Source organism: Numenius arquata, chromosome 5 (assembly GCF_964106895.1).
Source record: "Numenius arquata chromosome 5, bNumArq3.hap1.1, whole genome shotgun sequence".
NCBI lineage: Eukaryota > Metazoa > Chordata > Aves > Charadriiformes > Scolopacidae > Numenius > Numenius arquata.
The window spans coordinates 46,711,199-46,727,968 of record NC_133580.1 but is presented as its reverse complement, the minus strand read 5'-3'; the positions used below and the strand labels follow the sequence as shown (position 1 = coordinate 46,727,968).

The following is a 16,770-nucleotide window of genomic DNA, read 5'->3' as shown; positions in this document are numbered from 1 at the left end:
TCTAATTATACAGAACTCTAACTTTTCTGATTTTATTCTCCTTCCTTACACACAATGACCTTGTGGATCACGCCACTGATTCAAGTCAGAGCTGTTGAAGAGCTTATTAGGTCTTGATGGTGTCAGGTTGAACATACGGTCTGGTGCCATCTGTATTGTGAGAATCAAACGCATATGGTTTCTCAAGCGTGCGATTGAAAAGTTAGCAGTGCTTATCTGTGGATGTTTTATGGATGTCCATCTGCATCTGGAGGAGCTATTCAGTTACCAGTGTAAATTCTAGAGCTGAAGATAGATTAACCTTTGCTTTATAGAGAGAACCAGCCTCTGAATCGAACAGTTTTAAGTCTTTGACTTATCTGCAGAAAGGATTTTTTCCCTCCTGCTCTCCAGCTTCTGGAAACTTCAGCTTTGCGGCTCCTATCAGCTGAGCAAGCAGCATCTTCTCACCATTTTGCCCACTGTGGATAGGTCAGGTTTCACCTGAAGCTGAACATGGGGAGAGAGTATGAAAAGCAGTGACCTTTGCGAGACCAAAAAACTCAACTTGTAATTAGTTAAAAGGTGTGTAATTAGAAAGATGCTTTACAGTTAAGGTTTAAATTAGCCTAGAGCTAAGACAAGTTTGGCACAGCTTGTCTTTAACCGCTTGCCCTTGCAAAACCACACCCTTTCTAAAATAAGGAAACCACTGACTTTTGGCTGGTTTTAACTTCAGCTTTATGAAAAGGTTTTCTGTTCTGTTATGGGTGGGTTTTGCTGACCCATTGTCAAGCACGCATGAGCTGGTGCTGCCCGGCGAGCTGCAAATCTGCCGGCTCTCATACCCAGGGAGAGAGGTGGACATTTCTGCCTTCAGCCCTTATTTACACAGGTTTGTTCTCTGACTCTTGACAGGGAAGCAGGACCCAAAGGCTGTGCTTTCTGGCCTTGGCTTTGCTGATCTGTGGCGGCTACCAGGCTTGATGCTGGCTGATGCTGATGCTGGCTGGATTACTGCTGGCAGCAGTAGGAAGATAGCGTTTGCTCTTTGAAGACCTGCATAAAAGACTGTTTAGGGTTTGTTGTTTTTAAGGTTGTGTGGTCGGGGTTGTATGTAAGGAAGAAGCTCAGCAGGTTTATTTCAGGCAAGGCCTGGGGCTAAAACAATTGGTTTAACTATTTTCAGGGTTTCCTACAATGTTATCAGAGCTCCACAGGTCCTGCTTCCTGCGGTGTGAATTGGGATGATAAAGTGGGGCTGCATCTCATGCTTGGCAATAGGAAAAAAGAGGAATTGCACTATTTCTTGTAAAAATAATTGCAGTAGTGCCATTTGCAGGTTAAAACCCTTTCTTTCTGTCGCTGCTGTCATGGGGGGAAAATATAAAATCATCCCCCACCTTGGTTATCAGTCCTCTTTCCATAGTCCATACCTTTATATCCAGCAGTGAAGCCAAATATTGACTTGAATTCCTCACTCTTCAACATGTACTCCTAAAAAGCACATTTCCTAAGTGCTGGAAATGGGAAGAAGGTTTTGAATGATTGGAGCATGGTCTTGGACAGACTGGTAGCAGGGAGCAGCGCAGGTGGACCAGGTGAGCTTGTTGGTGGGATTGAACACGGATGCATGAGACAGCCGCCTCCAAAGCACTGTTAAGAGGGACTTTCAGAGTGGAACCTGGAAGGCTGCAGAGTTTGATGAAGAGGAACACCATTTCGTGAGAACCAGGGCATCACGGGTAATGGTGAGGCTGCATATGAGTCCATCACGGGAGCTGTCAGGAATTCCTGGCACAGGTCTTGTATCCACACGAGCTGCAAATGAGGGTAAAAAATGGCTCTTAAAACATCTCTGCCTTCCTTTTGCCTGCTGAGCCTGCATTTCCCAGGGATGGACGTGAAGCAGGATGGTGAATTGGATCCCAAGCTGACACCAGCTCAGCCCTGATAAGACAAATCTGTTTTGTAGCTGTCCAGGTAAAGCACAGCCCCAGTCTCATCCCTAAAAGTTGGTATTAGGGTTAACACTTTGCATCTACCTGGGCTCCTACTGCCCAGATTTGCTATTTTTATTTTTTTTCCCTGTGGTTTTGGGGCAAATCTCTATAAAGCAGGACTTGTCCATTTTAATTGGGATGATGGGCAGCTGAATACCAAGGGGAAAGCAAAGTGGTTATTGCACAGGTGGCTAAACCCCTTGCTCTCATCTCAGAAATTGCTATTTAAAAGCAACATTTGCATATATTCTCTGACTGCTTCCCACTTGGGTTCCCACCCTGTATAAAAATGTCCCAGGCTGCCATACCCATCTCTTCCCAACCCCTTTCTGCACAAATCCTGCCATGCCAGCCTCACTCGCGCCGGTGGGAAGAAATTCCTGATCCCTGCCAGGCTTTGAAGCCACTGTGGGGGCCTCGGGCACTCTGGTCCAGCTGGTTTTCTACCCTCCCTGGCTCACTTGCAGCGAGCCCTGGCTGCGTGTTTGTCTATGGGGAAAATGTGCAAAAAGCAGCTTGTAAGTGGTAGGGTCATGGCACTCCCCTGGATCCAGCCTTCCTGGGGGGGATTTTCCACTTGAGGTTCAGCGCAGCTCTTAACCTCACCACATTATGGCTGGATTTGAGCCCTGCCCTCCCCAAACCCCTGCTTTTTCAGCGCATGTGCTGGTTTCTTTATCTTCATGGTGCAGAATTACCCACCCTCTTGCAGACGGGCTGTGATGGCTGGGGGACAGTGCTCTGTGACTGCAGAGCTGGGGTGGCTGCTGTCAGCCTGAAAGTCAGGCTGCGATATGTACAGAAAAATCTCCCTGCATTGAGCAAGCTGTTTCAAATAGACTTTCCATCACGGGGTTGCTCAGCAGTATTTTCTTTTCTTTTTTTTTTTTTTTTTTTTTCTGCTGAGAGGCTAAAACACGTCTGTGAAGTGCTGCCAAACAAATAAATGAGGGCAGAAAGGTACCCACTATTTATTTTGGCTGGTGGAGCTGTGTGCTGGGGTATGGGAGGAGGAGGGTGAGTCAGCGTTTCAATGCAGCAAAGATCTTCAGTCAGGCTGCTGCAAGCGGAGGTTTCCCTCTAGAGGAATACGCCATCCTCCACGTCGTGTTTCACCGAACGCTTCCAGCATCCTTCAGCAGAGAGGGAAAATGGGGCTTTTTGTGGGGTGGGTTATTTGTGGGGAGAACAGGGGGTGCTTGTGCCGAGGAAAGGGGTTGAACGGTGACGGTGCGATTGGTGCTTTAAAAACCCAGAGAAAGACACGGGCTCTGATGCCAGGAGTTTGTGACTGAGAGTGGTTTGTGCAGTCCCTGAGCAAGTCCCAGTGGGTCCCAGCAAGAATGGGGATGGTCAGTGAAAGGAAACTTCAGTAGGGGTTTTTGGAGGAGGAAAACCAGAATCTGACAAAAGAAGATGGATTTAAGTTCTGTCTTTATATCTTTAGCTTGGCTTGGGCTGCACATGCTGGGGGAGGATGATATGGGACCACTGCCTGATAGGGGAGAGATCTGGATCCTCCTGCACCAGTGCCAGCAGCTGCATTGCTTCTGGTTTGCTTTCCTCCAGGAAAAGATTCATGTTCACCCACCTTGTTCCCCAGGCGAAGTGCAGCCTTCATTTTGCTGCATCCTGGCACTGATGTGTAGGTCACAGCATGCAAGGGGCAATCAGGGGCTTGCTGAAGTTATCATCCTACCTCCTGATGGCCTAGACTGCACAGGCAGCAGCTCGGGGCTGGGACCAGCTTGCTGACGTGGCCCAGAGCTGCTCTTGTTTGTCTGCGTTTGTCCGCATCTTCTGCATTCAGAATTGAGGGACTCTGTCAGTATGAGCCATAGCCTTGAGACCTTTGGGGTGGCAAACACCAAATAGCGGTGACAGAGAACTGAGGAGAGATGGGCTGTCCTGTCTCCTTGCACAAACGCTGTCATTCTGCACCACTGCTCCCTCATGGATGGTCTTTTACAGAACAGCAAGGATGCCCCATGGATGGTCTGGAGTGGGTCTTGTGCTGGAAGCAGGATTCAGATGTGGAGCACCCCAACCACATGCCAATTCTCAGGTCACAACGTGCCCAGAGAGGTTGGCACCCAAGCAGAGAGTGGCTGCTGGTCTCTCTGCGGTGGTTTGTGCCTAAAGGTCCATCAGCTTCTCCCATCACTTCTCCTGGAGATTTTCTGTGCTCACTGAGAGCTCAAAACACCTGGGAAGAGCTGGGCTGCTCAGAGTTATCTTCTGTGGAGGTCTGTGCCTGGCTGCCCACAATGCGTTTTCCACCCTGCTACACAGCAGTGGTCTGAGCGGGGAGAAGACACGGAGACACGGCGGAGCACGGCTAGGCTGCGGGGACAGAGATGGGCACCTGCGCCACAGCCACCACTGCTGCTTAGTGACAGCAGGAGAGGGCACCCACGAGCTGTCTCTGCCTGCAGCACCAAGTAAGCTGCAGGTTTGAGTGGAAATGAAGGTTTCGAGGCTTTTTTGTGTCTGAATTACTAGTTCTGCTAAGTAGTATCTGGCGTAGTGTCTGATGGGTGCTGGAGTTGAGCCCATTGCGCTCAGCTGCTTGCTGTGTGTGTTACCTACCTAAAATCTGGGCCGGAGGGACTTTGGTGGCATTGGTTGCATAAATAGGCACCTTTCCAAGGTAGCTGCTTAGAAGATGATGCATGAGGGGGGCTTTGAAGTTGCTGGGAGTGGGGAGAAGTGGGTCCTACCGTGCTGCTGCAGTGTGCACGGGCTCCTGCCCATCCGTGCATCACTTGTGGTCCAAGGCACGCTGCTGACATGTCACCCTGCCTGCTTTGAAAGCAACTGATGCTGACTGCACCTTCACACATGGTTAACTTTTGCCTCAAGATGGCATTTTTGCGCTTTAAAATATGTCTAAGGCTTTTTGTGCATTTATAATAACAGATAAAAATAGTCATCCAAGCAACTTTGCCATTTGCCAGCGCATTTACCGTGATCTTCCAGTGCCGCCCGTGATCCCTGCCAGTGGCTCGGGTGAGGCAGGGAAACACTGTGATGTAGCCCCAGGGCTGGACATACCCCGTGCATATTGGCAAAGAGGTTTCTTTATTCATTCCTCGTTAAACTTTGATATGCCCAGTGCTGGCTGATCAATGGACATATTTCTCCCAAACCAAAACTGGGGTCTCTTTGAAGCTCGGCTATCATGGCTGATGAAGAAGGAAGTAATCCTGCTGGCTTGGTTATGGGGCAGCATAGATGCATGTGCCAGTGCTGGGTGCCCCCATCCTGGGGGTGGGATTGCTCCTGACAGGAGTGAGTCAAGAGGACGGGGATTCAGGAGGAGGGAGCGTGGCAGTCGGAACACTGGTTAGGGTGCATCCTTCGTGATGTGAAAACCTCCGAGATGGCCAGCCCCCGCCTAGCAAGTCTTTCTCAGGGGTGGTGATGCTCATTGCTGGAGGAGATCCAAAAGGAAGATCAATAAAATCCAAAAGAAAGGTCAGTGTAGTCCCTCTTGAAAAGGCAGCAAAGAACTGGCTGCCTGCCTCAGGGGGAGGTGTAGGAGGAGACAGACAGTCTGAGTTCGAGCTTTGCTGAATCCCTTCCTCCTTAGGGTCCCCCAAGGGGGTTTAGGCATGTCGGGACCTCAGGCTGGAAGTGATGTGGCGAAGGGCGTGCAGAGATGCTGGGCAGAGTCAAGAGTTGAGCCAGGGCCTCATCCTGGCCACATGCTCCCACCTGCTCGGCTCTTGTTCCTCGTCTGCCCATAGCCACGCTACTCTCCCTCCTGTGCGAGAGGGAGTACCGCATCCGCTGTCGTTCTAATGTGTTGCCAAACGAGTAATGAGGCACTGGGGGAAACTGGGAGAGACTCACTCCTGCATGCTCTTACTGGCTCAAGTAATCCTGATGCAAGAACCCAGCCCGGCTCCTCGTGTGCAGCCTGCCCTTGGTATATGCCAGTGCCGGCACAAAAAAAAATGAGCCGAGTCCTTGGGCTGCAGGAGGTGGGAAAAACCTCTTGGGCTCCTGAGTCTTAGGGCTTGCTAAGGCAGAATGGGGAAATTTGGAGGACTGTTCTAGAAGGGCTGCCCTTTCCTTTTTGTCGTGCATGCCCTTTCCACGCCTTGACTCCATAATCATTGCTCTGCCTAACAAGAGAGACGAGTATGTATTTGATCATTGCATTGCTTTGAACTGAAGCGTTTGTAGTGTGTGTGGTGTATGCTTACAGCACTGTCACAGCATTAACCAGGAGGACTGTTTTGTCTTCCCTCCACAGCCTGGAAGTGTCTCCTCAGGTAGAAACCAGCTCAGATGCTCCTTCTCATTTTCCTCCCTGCTTCCCTGCCCAGTTTCCTCCTGCTGCTGTAGCCCATCTCGCTAGCATGCCAAGTGCTAACCTCTCTCCCGCTATTGGAGACAGTCAGTCTGGATGCTTGTCCCCTACCAACCCATTCCTCAACTCCCTGCAGAGCAATCCCTTCTTTGAGGACCTCCTCGCTGACCAGGTACTAAATTCTCCTTCACCTACTCACTTTTTCTCTAGTTTCCCGTCTGGGCCGCATGCTTCAACAGAGGTCGCTGGGAGCTTTTATTCCTCAAAGGATTGCAGTCCCTCTACCTCCCTAAGACATAAAGACCCGGAGAGGGAGTCTCCAGAAAAAAGCGTTTGTGTCCCCGTTCCAGAAACTACTCCCCCATCACAAGGAGACCTTCCTCCTCCAGATGAGAAACCCGACAACCCTCCTTCCCTCTCGGAATGGGATGATACCTTCGATGCCTTTGCAACCAGCAGGCTCAAACCAGAACTGAAGAAGGAAAACTTCTTTGCTTCAGTGGCAGCAGAGGGCATGGCTTTCATCGATGATCCCGATGTAGCCAGCCCAACAGAGAGATTGGCTGAGCCAGCTCACGAGAAGGGGATAAAGGTATTTGAAAAGGCTGATTCACAAATCAGCAGCGAAATGCCCACAACTCTGCGGTCTTGGACAAATTTTTCTGGTTTAGATGTGGGGGCAAACTTGGTGAGCACAACGCAAGAAGCGACCGTGATAGAGGATGTGCTGAGCCCTGTGTCTGCGGGGTCGATGGGAAGGAGGAGGAAAAGCAGCACACCTACGGTTTGGACAGCTGCATTTGCATCAGGAAATCCAGGGGAAAAAGAGGCTTCAACATCACTTACTGCTGAAAATAGCACTAGGGAGGAAGGGAACAGCAATGAGGAGGAACCCTCTAGTGCAGGGACAAACGGATGGATGACCATAGCCACTGAAACCGCTCCTGACCTGTCAGAGAGCACCCAAAGCATGGCTGAACAGGAGCACATGGGTCAGCAGAGCACGTTCAGCCCACGGCCAGCCTTCCTCAGCGAAGGCGCCTTTGAAGCAAAGAGTGGATCTTGTGCTGCCGCTTGCGTGTTGCCCAGAAGCACCTTCAGCCCTGAGCTCGCCTCTGAAACCCTGCCAGGCAGCAACGTGGCGGCTGTGCCCCCGCGGGTGCTCACAGATGTGGCACCACGACGGTTCCCCATGGCCCCCGAGCCAAGGATAGAGCCCCAGGGTGCTGGTAGTGAGGAGGAAGCGTTTGACATACGGACTTCAGTCTACCGACTCCAGGCTAGCATGCGGCTCGAGGCCAGCGAAAGCCATGTAAAACTCAGCTCTGACATTCGCGAGAGGCATGTCATCCTCTCTACGCAGACAGGTACCCCAGGAAGGGAGGAGATGTCAGCGGGCTCAACTGTGCCACCCCCCAAACCTCCAAGGTGGTTTGCAGCTGTGGGTGGTGGAGGGGATGGCGAGGAGGACGATGCTTGTGACCTGCAGCCAAGGCAGCGAGGCAGTGAGGAGCGATGGGAAGATGCAGAGGGCCTGAAGGCAGACGTGGAGCTGCCGAGGAGCCATCTGAGCAGCGAGCCCTCTGTCCCAGCATCTCCCAGCCCGCCCACACCGGGAATGGATGTACCTGAAGCTGGGAGCAAGTTCCCAGTCTCTGATGACGCCAAATCTGCAACTGCGGTCTCAGCAGCTAATTTGGATGCAAGAGCTAGCGAGCTGGCCAAAAAAGACACCTCTTTGGGGGAAGACTGGTCAGAGATGAATGAGACGGATACAGCTGAGCAGTTTGAGACTTGCACATCGAAGTTCTCCTTAGATGGATTAGGCCAGTCGGGTGATAAGGAGAGCTGGAGCCAGCCAGCTTTATCCTCTCTGATGGGGGCTGCAGACAGTGCCAACTGGGAGATGGCCTCAGAACAGGAGCCGTTCCCTGAGGAGCTAAGTGTGTCGGGACTAAACCCACCTTCCAAGCTAGACCTGGGCCAGTCGGAAATCTTCTGGACAGCTCTGGAAGAGCAGGAGGCAGCTGGTCACTCCACGGGTCTCGGCCCAACTGCACGACCCCGAAGGTTAGCGCGTGGGGACAGTCCACCCCAGCCAGAGCCGGTGTGGGGTGATGGTGAGGGGCAGCACGGGCCAGGGGCCAACCCCTCTGGACAAGTGGGAGGTCAGCCTGAGCCTTGCACCCCCGTGGCAGTGGCTGGCCCTCCCCAGGAGGCAGAGCAGGGCAGACCCCTTGCCAGCGAGCCCAAGGGGCCGTGGCGCCAAAGCTCAGCAGACAGGATAGACTTCAAGAAGGCCGATTTCTGGAAGCCAGATAGGGCTGAGGAGAGGCACGAGCAGGATTCATCAGCCCCAAGAAATCCTTTTGCTCTGGCGCTCAGCCCAAATTCCCCAAGCAATCCCTTTGTGGAAAAGCCACCAGACCCCCTCCCTGTTCAAGCTGTGCTGCCCAAGAGGCTTGGTCAGGGAGGCTTCAGCTTCACCAGCCTCCATGAGGAAGCCCTTGGGCAAGGCTTCCTGCCCACTAACCTTCCCGGGGACCCGCTAGGCAAGCCTCCTTTCCTGCATGACAGCCAGCCCTTGGCCTTCTCCACCCCTTTCCTTGTGGCTGCAACTAACCCTAAACAGTTTGATTTCCCTTCCCCTGTTGCGTGCCCCGCGAGCAGCGGGGTCCCTGCCGCGACCAGCCATGCAGCCGCCCAGCCCTGCCCTTTGCCGCAGCCCGGTGACACACAAGCTTCAGCGCTCGTGGTTTTGCCCAGGGAGACACAGCCAGCTGAGAAGCCCTTTTTCCAGCAGACGACCAGGTGAGCACTCCGGGGAAGGCGAAGGGTGTGTTACTTGGTAGAGGTGAACCCTGTCTCCCTTCTGCTCTCATCGGGGGGCCCATAAGTGGACCCCAGCTCAGTGTCAGCAGCTCACGGTTGCGCTGACTCCAAAGAGGCCACTCCACGTGTTACTGCAGGTCCTCTTCCCTCACCTTCCTGTGGTCCCACACAGTCCATCCTGAACAGCTGAGAGCCTGAAGCCTTGGCTCTCAGTTCATGGTGGGGAATGGCCACTGGTGTCCTGTGTTTGCCCTAAACTAGGACAAACAGTTTAACGCATCCAAGACCTGCCCCAACTGAAAATTCACCCACAGTAGAACTGCATCCGCATTTCACTCAATGCTAATTTTGGCTCCATCATCTTCCCTGTGCTTGCAAAATAGGTGCCTTTTCCATGTCTGCCAGGAGAGCTTCCAGCCATTAATGCTCTCATGAGTTCCTTCATGGCATGTGCGCAGCTACTGCCCTTCCCTTTTCATTAATTCAGCTTTGGTTTCTTTCCTTTTTAAATGACCATCAGGTACTAAAAACCTTCTTCTCTCCATAGCCAAAAAAACAAAAAAAAAAGTAGTTTCACTGGGGCAGCGACAAACTGCTGTTCTCCCCTCCCTCCTGCCGAGATGCCTATTGGTTTTGAAGCAAGTGGGACTTGCCTTAAGCCTTAAGTGTAACGGGAATGGGAAAGGGGGTACTGTGGCGGTGTACTGGAGGAAAGAGGGGGCTGTTCCTCCTCCCAGCTCAGTCGTGGGCTTGTAGAAATGCCATGAAGCGGAGAAAGGTGCTGAGTTTAGGTCATGGAGTCTTGCTCTATGTCCTTCATTTCATCTAATTTTCCTGGTACACCTTCCCCTGGTCTGCCCAGGCAGGAGAAGATTGTCATGGGCTCTGTCTGCCCTGAGTATCAAGGATCAAGCTCTTAAGGTTTATATGGGGACATGGGTCTTCTGGCAGTGATTTATTTGATCAGTCTCACTTCTGCAACAGAGGCAAATGGAGCTTCATGGAGGCACTGGAATGATAAAATCCCACCTGGCCCAAGAATAATATTGGTCATGGCCCTGGGGAGAGAGAGGGCAGGAGGAGAGGGACAGCAGAACTTAGCTGATCTCGAGCCCTTCTGCATGGGGATCCGTCCTTGACTCGTGCATGGGTTTGACATGCAAAAAGACCTCCAGAGCAAAGATCAGCAAGAGATAGGTCTGATCACTGATATTTGTTTTCCTTTATTGAGGCCAGATCCTCAAATCATTCTTAATTGGATCATTCATCCTCCAGCAGATAGCCTTGTTCAAAATTTGCAGATAGAGTGTATACAGAAAAGTCCTGAATTTTGTTGATGTTTGTTATGTTTCATGGAAAGAGAAGTGTCCTGCAATCCCAGAGGGTAAAATTAGGCAATGAGATAATTATAGTCCCAGGACCCTCTATGTCAATAGTACACAGTCATCTTCAGGCTCGACTGTGCATCCATCCAAGGCCTGACTGGCTTGTGGGAGGAAGGTGGGCTTGGACATAAGAGCTGGTCGTCATGTCAGTACTGGCTTCTGTCATGATACATGTCTGAGAAGGCCTTGAACACCTCTGCTCTGGTTTCTCTACCTGTAAAAGGCATAAGTTTTGGATACTTGCTACTGTGATTGAAGAACCTTTGAGGAGTTACTGAGGTCACTATGGAGAGCTCTGAGGTTCTGCACTACTTTATAAGATTGGGGAGATGTGATGAATTGTCATGGGGGGAGAGACAAAAGCTGGCAGGGCCCTTTTCTGGGTCCCCATGGTGATGCTTGCCTTTCCTGGAATCTTATCCTATTAGGATGATCAGTGGCACATAGACAAAGAAAAAATATGGTAGAAAAAAGGTGGCAGGAAAAAGGAAAGACTTCAAACTTAGATCAGGCATTAAAGCTTAGCTGGGACAACAGTGTCTTTCTCTCCCATCAGAAAAAGGAGGAGCTGGTACCTGGTGTGGATTATTGAGAGTCTGGTGTGCTGGGGTTATGTGCCCTCCTTGGGAGGGGTGGAAACTGGGTGTGAGGACACATGTCCTCTTCCCAGGTGGCCAGAGTCAGTCTCTGGCCACCTGGGAAGATGGCCAGTCTCTGCTGGTCGTCTTGTTCAACATGGCAAGTCAGGCGGTAGACTTGTATATCTGAGTGACACCAACACCTCCTGCCTAGTGTGGCTGGGCCACCACCTGGTCACAGTGAGCTAGGAGGTTGTGCCCTGCTGGAACAGCTGCTTTTTTGCCAGATATGAAGATGCAGCTGAGGAATTCAGAGTCCGGAAGAGCACGTGTTGGGATTGCATTTGCAGATCCTTCCCTGCTCTCCTGCAGCAAGGGAGGGCTCTCGCCATAAAACCGGTGCTGCTGGGTTAAGGTGGCTGCTCAGAGCATCAGTTGCAACACTCAAGTGTATGGAGGCTTCCCTTTCCCTTCTTTGGGGAAGGCTGGGATGGTGCCTTCACTGCTGGGAAAATATCTCTGGTCACATCCCCTGGTACAGGTGGGACCTTAAGGACAGCCCTATGACAGTTCTTTGGGGATTCTACTGCCTTGGAGGAGCCCAGCAGTTCTGCAACTCCTTACCCATGGATCAGGAGCTCAGAAATGTGACTATTGCAGCATGGCACTTGTAGGTGACAAGACTGGGGATGTCACAGGTGCCAAGATGGTATTGGCACGCACTGCTTTGTGCCTTCCCAATGTCACGACTGCAGCAGAATTGTCCTCTTTTGAAAATGATGTTTCAGGTTAAATCACATGCCAGTCTTGGTGATCTGAATGTATTCCTTGTGGAGCCCTTGAAGCTTGGAGAGTGGCTTGCCACATCGGCAGATAGAGTTGGGAGAAAAGTTGCTGATCCTGAGTTCGGTCATTCCCTTCCTTCCTGCAGACCCTTCCTCCACTGAGGTCAAGCCCTCAGGTGCTGTGTGCTGCTGCAGACTTGCCCACAAGAGACTGATTTCCTTGGACTTGTCTTGTTCTCTGTGAGAAGCATTTTAATGGGTTGATAAAGACATAATTTCTGAGTTGCTGTAGAGGAGTCTCCCTAGTTTTTCACTGTGCTCAGCAATGACCTCCTGAGCATCGGTGAAAGCTGTGCTGTGACACAGCAAAGCTTGCTGAGAGAGGGACCAGGGCTGTGCTGTTGTCATCCTGAGATGCTTAATCTTGAACATGCTAAGCTTCATGGTAGGCTTATGTCCACTTGGAGATGCAGTAGTGGATTAGGCAAGCTGTCAGTGTGAGCAACTAATTCTACTCTCAAGTTCACATTCATCAATGGAAACAGGTCCAACTTCTCAGCAGATCCATGAGGACTTCAGACGTGGCTATGAGGCGTGAAGCAACCTCTGCTCGCCTGGAAGTACCCAGTGCTGACCATCCTGGGGCGGGATGCAGGTGGAGAAATGCCTCCTGCTTTCGAAGCTCTCAGAGTGACAAGCTCAGGGGGCAGAGCCCCTGCTTTGCTCAGCAGGAGCCCTGCACACACTCCCTTCTCAGTGGGAAAAGAATGGGATATTATTTTTTTTTAAATACCTTTTCCAGCTCTGCAGAAATCGATGTTTTCCCACAAGCAATGGGGCTGAAAGCCACCTGCAACCAGGCTTGCAATGGGAAATGTCCCTCTGCTTTCAAAATGCACCCAAGCTATCCCATTGGCATCCCAAAGCTGTTGCTGGTTTTCATTCTGTAGAGTGCCCATGGTAAGTTTGGTCCAAAAGAGGTCCCCTTCAGCGGATTAAAATGGTTTGAGTGTTCATGATGGCCCTGAGAGCCCTGCAGAGCTCTTGCTTAGGGGTGTCAGTCTCCTGATTCTGCAGCCGTACTCTGGTACATACTCTGGTCTCTGCTGGCTGTGAGAACGCTGTGGAGATGCGTGAGGTGACAGTGGCATTTGGGGCTGCTTATCTTCAGATCTGGCAGTGATGAGCAGTCTTGGTGGCTCCCCTGCCACTCTCCTTCCCAGCCACTGTGTTTTGAGGAATGGTAGAAGTCCTACAGTGGTACTAGAGCTGTCTTCCCCAGATGCTGCAGTGAACGCCACTCGTTTTGGGCTAGGAAGGAGGCTAGCAGTGGTTCAAGCAAGCAAAGTCATTACTTCTGTTTTTTAAAGGTCTTGGGAATGAGCAATTTTTTGGGATTTGTGCACAGCCTCTGGTCCGATTCACCCTCACCCCATTTTATGTCATAACAAACGGACAACTGCTGCACCGCTTTAATGTGGCATCATAGTGTTTGCAGCTCTGCTGGTGAAGGGTTTAATCCAGGGTGGAGAGTGCTTGAGGCTAGACATGCAGAATGGCAACTTCTCCAACCCCTGGCACTGTCAGTGGACTCCCACTCAGATTTGTGGGATCCCTCTGCATCCTTTCAAGCTGTTGGAGAACCCTTGTCCACGTGCTTGGACAGCTCTGGCAAGGGGTGTTGATCCTTTGGCTTGTTGGAGCTGGTCAGTGGCTACCATTGCAGTCCTCTCCTAGCAAATGGATGACAGGAGGCATCGTTGTGGTTGAAGAGGACTTCTAGATGTGCCCTGTCAGCATAATGGAGAGATTACTTGGTACATCCTGATCCTGTCACCAATGACAAGGCACGAAAACACCAGCCCTGAGGACTTGGGCCATCCACCTGATCTGGAGCAGGGTTGAAAGTCTCCTGCTCTGCTTTCGAAATGGAAAGAAAGGACAGCTGAGGGGTTACAGCACAAACTGGACTTGAGATGGGTCTGTCCCAGCCCAGGTAATGGCTCACACGGTGACTGTGGGTGTTATTCCTCCTGCCACAACCTGACCTACCAACACCCTGAGGTCACCATTTGTAAAGAGAGACTGTGCTTGGCTGCCTTGCTTGAGAGCTCCTGTGTGCAAGATGTCCCCCTGCATTGTTTGGAGAAAAAGCAATTGGGATTATCACCCTTCGCAGGGTGGCTGCTGCATCTGATGAGTGCAGAGGCTTTGCAGAGCTCCTGGCTAGATTTTATGATCTTTTCACCCTGAGTATGGTGCACAGGTCTGCCTGTTTCTTGCAGGAAGCATCAGGTCACTTCTCTTTCCATCACACTGAAAAGCAAACTCACTCTTTTTAAGCCCAGAAACAGTCTTTTGGGTGAAGAGTGAGGCAAAAATAAATGAAAAAGCAATTCCTCCTTATTTGACAGAGAAGGTGTATTCAGATACAGTCTCATCGCCCTCCCTTTTGGCTAGTGGAGGAGCACAAATTCTGGGGTGTCTTCCAGGGGGGTGTAACTCAGCCCTTGGGGTGGGACAGTGCAGGAGCTGATGCACAGTGGGTCAGGAGCATCCCTGAAGCATCAGTGGTAACCCCAGACACTAATCTGGGATCCTCTGGGCAGTGGATGTAGCAGTCCTCGATTACATTGAACCTGGGTTAAATTTCCCCCAGCTGTTCAAACACCTGGCAGCCAGGCCTTTTGACCCACAGCCCCGCTGTGTGGACCGAGCAGCATAGGTGTGGGCACGGGAATCTGTTCTGTGTCTCGGCCGAACGCCTTTCCAGGGGCTCTTTATCTCATCTCTGAGTGGAAACAGTGCTGGAGGGTGCTGTGGGCTGCCTTCTCTGCAGGGTGCTGGCTCTCCTCTCTCTTCTTGGAGCAGGTGAGGATTTAGCTGTGTGGAGCTGACTAAATTTGATGTCTGTCCCATCCCCTTAAAAACCACAGGGAGAGGCAGCAGCATCATTCCCCGGCTTGAGAGGGTGTTAACTGTCCAACCTCCTTGTTCTCCTTAGTCCTCACCCAGTGAAGCCCATCAGCGCTGCAGTGCAAGAGGTCTCCAGTGAGAAGAAGCAGCAGCACAGGTCCAGCCTCACGACTGCTCTGAGCAATGGCCTAGAGAAGCTGAAGACGGTCACCACAAGCAGCGTCCAGCCTGTGGCCCCATCCTCTCACCCGGAGAAAACAGACTCAAAGAAGTTAAAGGTAGGAACCTACCACTGAGGGAGCTGCATTCTCACCTGCTTGAGATGTTCTATAGTTGGTGACAGAGGTGCAGAAAACTGGTGTTTGAGGAGGTAGAATGTGGTCCTGCCACAGTGTGAGCAGAACCAAGTGTATTAACGCTGGCATCCTTGATCCTGGTTGCCCAGCTTCTGGCCCTTCCTCCATGACCTGGTCTCTGGACCTTCTCACCCCATTGTTTTTCTACCATTGCTTGCTTTGGTTTGGGGTTTTTATTGTACAGTGTGTGAGTGCATGCCTGGTTATCAGCTAGACACGAAAGACGTGGAGGATGTGGTAGCTGCCTGATTGAAGGCCTGAAGGGTTTTCTCTCCTGTCAGAGGCAGAGGGAAGGTGCTTCCTGGAGCCTTGCTCAAATGCTGCTTGCCTGGCTGTATTTTAAATGCTGGCATGTTGAGGCAAGCAAAATACCTGTGTGATATGTCTGAGGGCACAGTCTCACAGGCTTGCCTTCTCCTTCCCATTGTCTGCTGCTGCTCTGTTTGCTTCTCCAACTCGACATGTAAAATGCTGCTTCTGGGGTTCACTTGAGTGGACTTCCCCAGGGCTCTTGTTCTCTGGGAGCTCCTGATGGGTCTTTCAGCCCTTGAATGTCATCTTCTGCCATCATCCATCCAGGCCTGCTGCTGGAGGACTGGGGAAGGGGGAAGCCCCAGAGAGGGGGAATAGCTAGTGCCAGGCTAATGGGCTTTCTTATGCCCATGCCCTTAAATTCTAACTGTTGGGGGAAGGAGCTTTGACACAGTCTTTGGGGAAACCTTGTTAAACAATTCACTCAGCTGGTGGAAGTCCTCAGCGGTCACCTCTAGCCATACGAGGGAGGCTGCATTGGCCTGGAGTCTGGGCAGTTTTTCTGTCTCCAGAAATTTGTAAAGACACGACGTGATGGCTGCACAATGTCTCAGGCTTATCAGGTCAGATTTGGCAAGAAGACAGGCATAGAAAATACTTATTGCTTTAGATGTTGCTGCACCTTACAAATGCTAAAGGGAGCAGCGGTTTTCATTTGACTCACTGAATGTTCCTTTTGGTTTCTACCACAGGATCCTGCCATACTGGACCAGTCAGCCAAGTATTATCACTTGACCCATGATGAACTCATCCAGCTCCTGCTGCAGAGAGAGAAGGAGCTGAGCAAGAAGGAGGAGCACATCCATGAACTGGAGAACTACATTGACCAGCTGCTGGTGCGCATCATGGAACAGTCTCCCACACTCCTCCAGGTCCCGCTGGAGGAAAGCAAGACCAAGTAACCTCTCCCCAGAGACCAGCATCACTTGCCTAGAGCACTTCTCCAATAAACAGGCTGCAAACACCCCTGCACTCCCCCCTCCTCTTACGAGAGGGCTCCTGTGGCTTCTGTTAGCAGAGTTTAGCAGGAAAGGTTATCTGCTCCTCCCCAGTCCAAGTTTATCCCAGCTCTGGCTCCAGAGAGCTATAGGGTGGTGGGCTGTTATCCACCCTGTGGGGAGGAGCAGAGCCCTCTACATGAGGCAGATGCCTCCTTAGGTTCCTGTTGTTGTGACCAAGTGGCCTCTTCTCAGGCACTCATCCTGCCAATGCTTTAAGAGCTGAAAACCAGCCACCTTGTCCATGTCTTCATCCTGCTACTGCTGCTCTTCTGCTCACACTCTTCCACATCTCTCTTCTCTGAAGT

The 16,770-nt window shown here is 51.4% G+C and overlaps 1 protein-coding gene across 1 annotated transcript in view; it reads left to right on the top strand.

Moving 5' to 3' along the window:
- RAB11FIP5 (RAB11 family interacting protein 5) overlaps positions 1-16,435 on the top strand; it is a 40,495-nt gene extending 24,060 nt beyond the window's left edge. Inside the window, exons 4-5 of the mRNA XM_074147930.1 lie at positions 14,885-15,074; positions 16,157-16,435. Coding sequence (XP_074004031.1) covers positions 14,885-15,074; positions 16,157-16,366 — 400 coding nt within the window. The 3' untranslated portion in view covers positions 16,367-16,435. The remainder of the gene's footprint in view (positions 1-14,884; positions 15,075-16,156) is intronic.
- Positions 16,436-16,770: the final 335 nt, after the last annotated feature.